Here is a 2,411-nt window from a genome sequence, read left to right on the forward strand (position 1 = left end):
AGTAATAATGGGATCAATGTTTTTCTTTTTGAATTGATAATGGGATCAATATGTTGAAACATGCATACCCTCCAAATAAAAACATGAAACATGCACGCATGGGTAGTGTGCTGTACAGTCCATGTGCATGTGCCCAAAGGCCAAATCATGTCTACTTAAGGCCCCCGGCTCGATGTCACCTTCACTTGCTATCCAGCTCCTGCTACCCTAACAATGGCAGTGGCTGGTGCCCCACCTGTTCTCCAGCTCCTGCCCCAACAATGGCAGCTGATTCTAGCCATCCTCCTCGTCCCACTCGCCTTCCTCCTCCTTCGGGGAAGGTCGGGCTCCGGCCTGAAGCTCCCACCGGGCCCCATGAGGCTGCCTTTCGTGGGCAACCTGCACCAGATCGGGCCACTGCCGCACCGGAGCCTGGCTGCGCTGGCCCGGCGGCATGGGCCCGTGATGATGCTGCGGCTGGGCATGGTGCCGACGGTGGTGCTGACATCGCCAGAGGCGGCCCGGGAAGCCCTCAAGACCAAGGATGATGACTGCAGCAGCCGTCCCCTGTCGGCAGGGCCAGGGCTGCTGTCCTACGGCTACAAGGACGTGGCCTTCTCGCCGTGGAGCGACTACGTCCGCGAGATGCGCAAGTTGTTCATCATCGAGCTGCTCAGCAGGCGGCGCGTGCAGTCTGCCTACTACGCGAGGGTTGCACAGGTTTTTTTCTTTTCTTTTTTCTCACAGCTGCAAGGAGAAGATCTTTATTTCTTTGAGGGATGCAAATGAGAAGATCTTGATTGAATGTTTTGATTATTTCAGATCGACAAGCTGATTGAGACCCTCACCGTGGTGGGGCCGAACCCGGTACCCCTGGAGGCCCACATCTTCGCCACCATGGACCGGATTGTGGGCTTGTTCGCGTTCGGCGAGAGCTACGCGGGGGAGCAGTTCAAGGGGCAGTTTGTGCCCTTACTCAACGCAACCATGGACATGTTGGGTAGCTTCTCTGCCCAAGACTTCTTCCCCAACGCCGTTGGCCGCCTCATCGACCGCATCACCGGCGTCAAAGCCCACCGCCAGAGGGTCTTTCGTCAGCTCGACCGCTTCTTTGAGCATATCATCGAGCAGTGCGATGGGAGAAAGGCCACCGGCGGCGGCGGATCGGACCTGGTGCAGGAGCTGCTGGACATCATGAAAAGGCCCGCCGCCTCCGCTGCAGGAACCTTCACCAGAGATCATGTCAAGGCCATTCTCATGGTAACTAATCAACTAGTACTCCGTCTGTAAAGAAATATTGATACATGCATGCAGGTCGTTTTTTTTAGTCAACTACACCAAAATACGTCTTACCTTATTTTATTTTGTTAGTACAGAGGGAGCTAATAATGCTGCACGTTTTGTTTGTTCCAGAACACATTCATTGGTAGCATTGACACAACCACAGTGACCATAACCTGGGCAATGGCAGAGCTGATCCGGAAACCAAGGGTTCTGCAAAGGGCACAACTTGAGATTAGGACTGCCGCTGGAGGAGGCAGCAGAGTGCACCAAGCTGACATGCCCAAAATGAGCTACCTGAGGATGGTGCTGTCCGAGACCCTACGGCTGCATCCCCCAGCAACACTACTCGTACCGAGAGAGACGCTGCGGCCGATCCAGGTGGCTGGCTACGACATCCCAGCCAAGACCCAGGTCATTGTCAATGCGTGGGCCGTCAGCAGGGACCCCTCCGCGTGGAAGGACCCCGAGGAGTTTAACCCGGAGCGGTTCCAGGACACGGACGTGGACTTCAACGGCAGCCACTTCGAGTTCATCCCCTTCGGCGCGGGCCGCCGGATCTGCCCCGGGCTGGCCATGGGGGTGGCAAACGCCGAGTACATCCTTGCCAACTTGCTCTACTGCTTCAACTGGGCGCTGCCAAACGGGGTGAGCCGGGAGGGTGTGAACATGGAGGAGGAAGGGGTGCTCACTTACCGGAAGAAGACCTCACTCATGCTCGTGCCAACACCTTACCACCCAGCCCAGGAGAAAGAGGAGGAGTATTAGTACTCACTTATTTTCCTATATATTCTGTTCCTCGTGCATTATCATTTGTTGTTGTTGTTGTTGTTGTTGTTGTTTATTTTAATAAATCAATATGAATAAAATTCTCAAATTCCGTTTCCCGTACATCTAAATTATGTGGTTATGTATTAATTTCAGGCATATTGAAAAAAGTGCCACCAATAATCACATAATTTATGTGGTTATATATTAATTTCAGACACTCTCTGAACTGGCGCCCTGGCCCATATAGTGGGGATGTACCCTATCTAGTTAGGAAGGCTTCTAATTCTGTTTTCACTGCTGATACAAATTAATTTGTACTTATATCTAGCAACTCCTTTGTAAGACACAGGCGAAGAAGTTAACTTTTCTATACCATTCAT

The 2,411-nt window shown here is 52.6% G+C and overlaps 1 protein-coding gene across 1 annotated transcript; it reads left to right on the forward strand.

The window, feature by feature from the left end:
• The first annotated feature begins 201 nt into the window (after positions 1-201).
• LOC119298587 (4-hydroxyphenylacetaldehyde oxime monooxygenase-like) lies at positions 202-2,138 on the forward strand. The gene is made up of 3 exons (XM_037575935.1): positions 202-699; positions 802-1,239; positions 1,393-2,138. The coding sequence occupies exons 1-3, from the start codon at positions 214-216 to the stop codon at positions 2,026-2,028; spliced, it is 1,560 nt and encodes a 519-aa protein (XP_037431832.1). The 5' UTR covers positions 202-213; the 3' UTR covers positions 2,029-2,138.
• The last annotated feature ends 273 nt before the right edge of the window (positions 2,139-2,411 follow it).

This window comes from Triticum dicoccoides, chromosome 5A (assembly GCF_002162155.2).
Source record: "Triticum dicoccoides isolate Atlit2015 ecotype Zavitan chromosome 5A, WEW_v2.0, whole genome shotgun sequence".
Lineage (NCBI taxonomy): Eukaryota > Viridiplantae > Streptophyta > Magnoliopsida > Poales > Poaceae > Triticum > Triticum dicoccoides.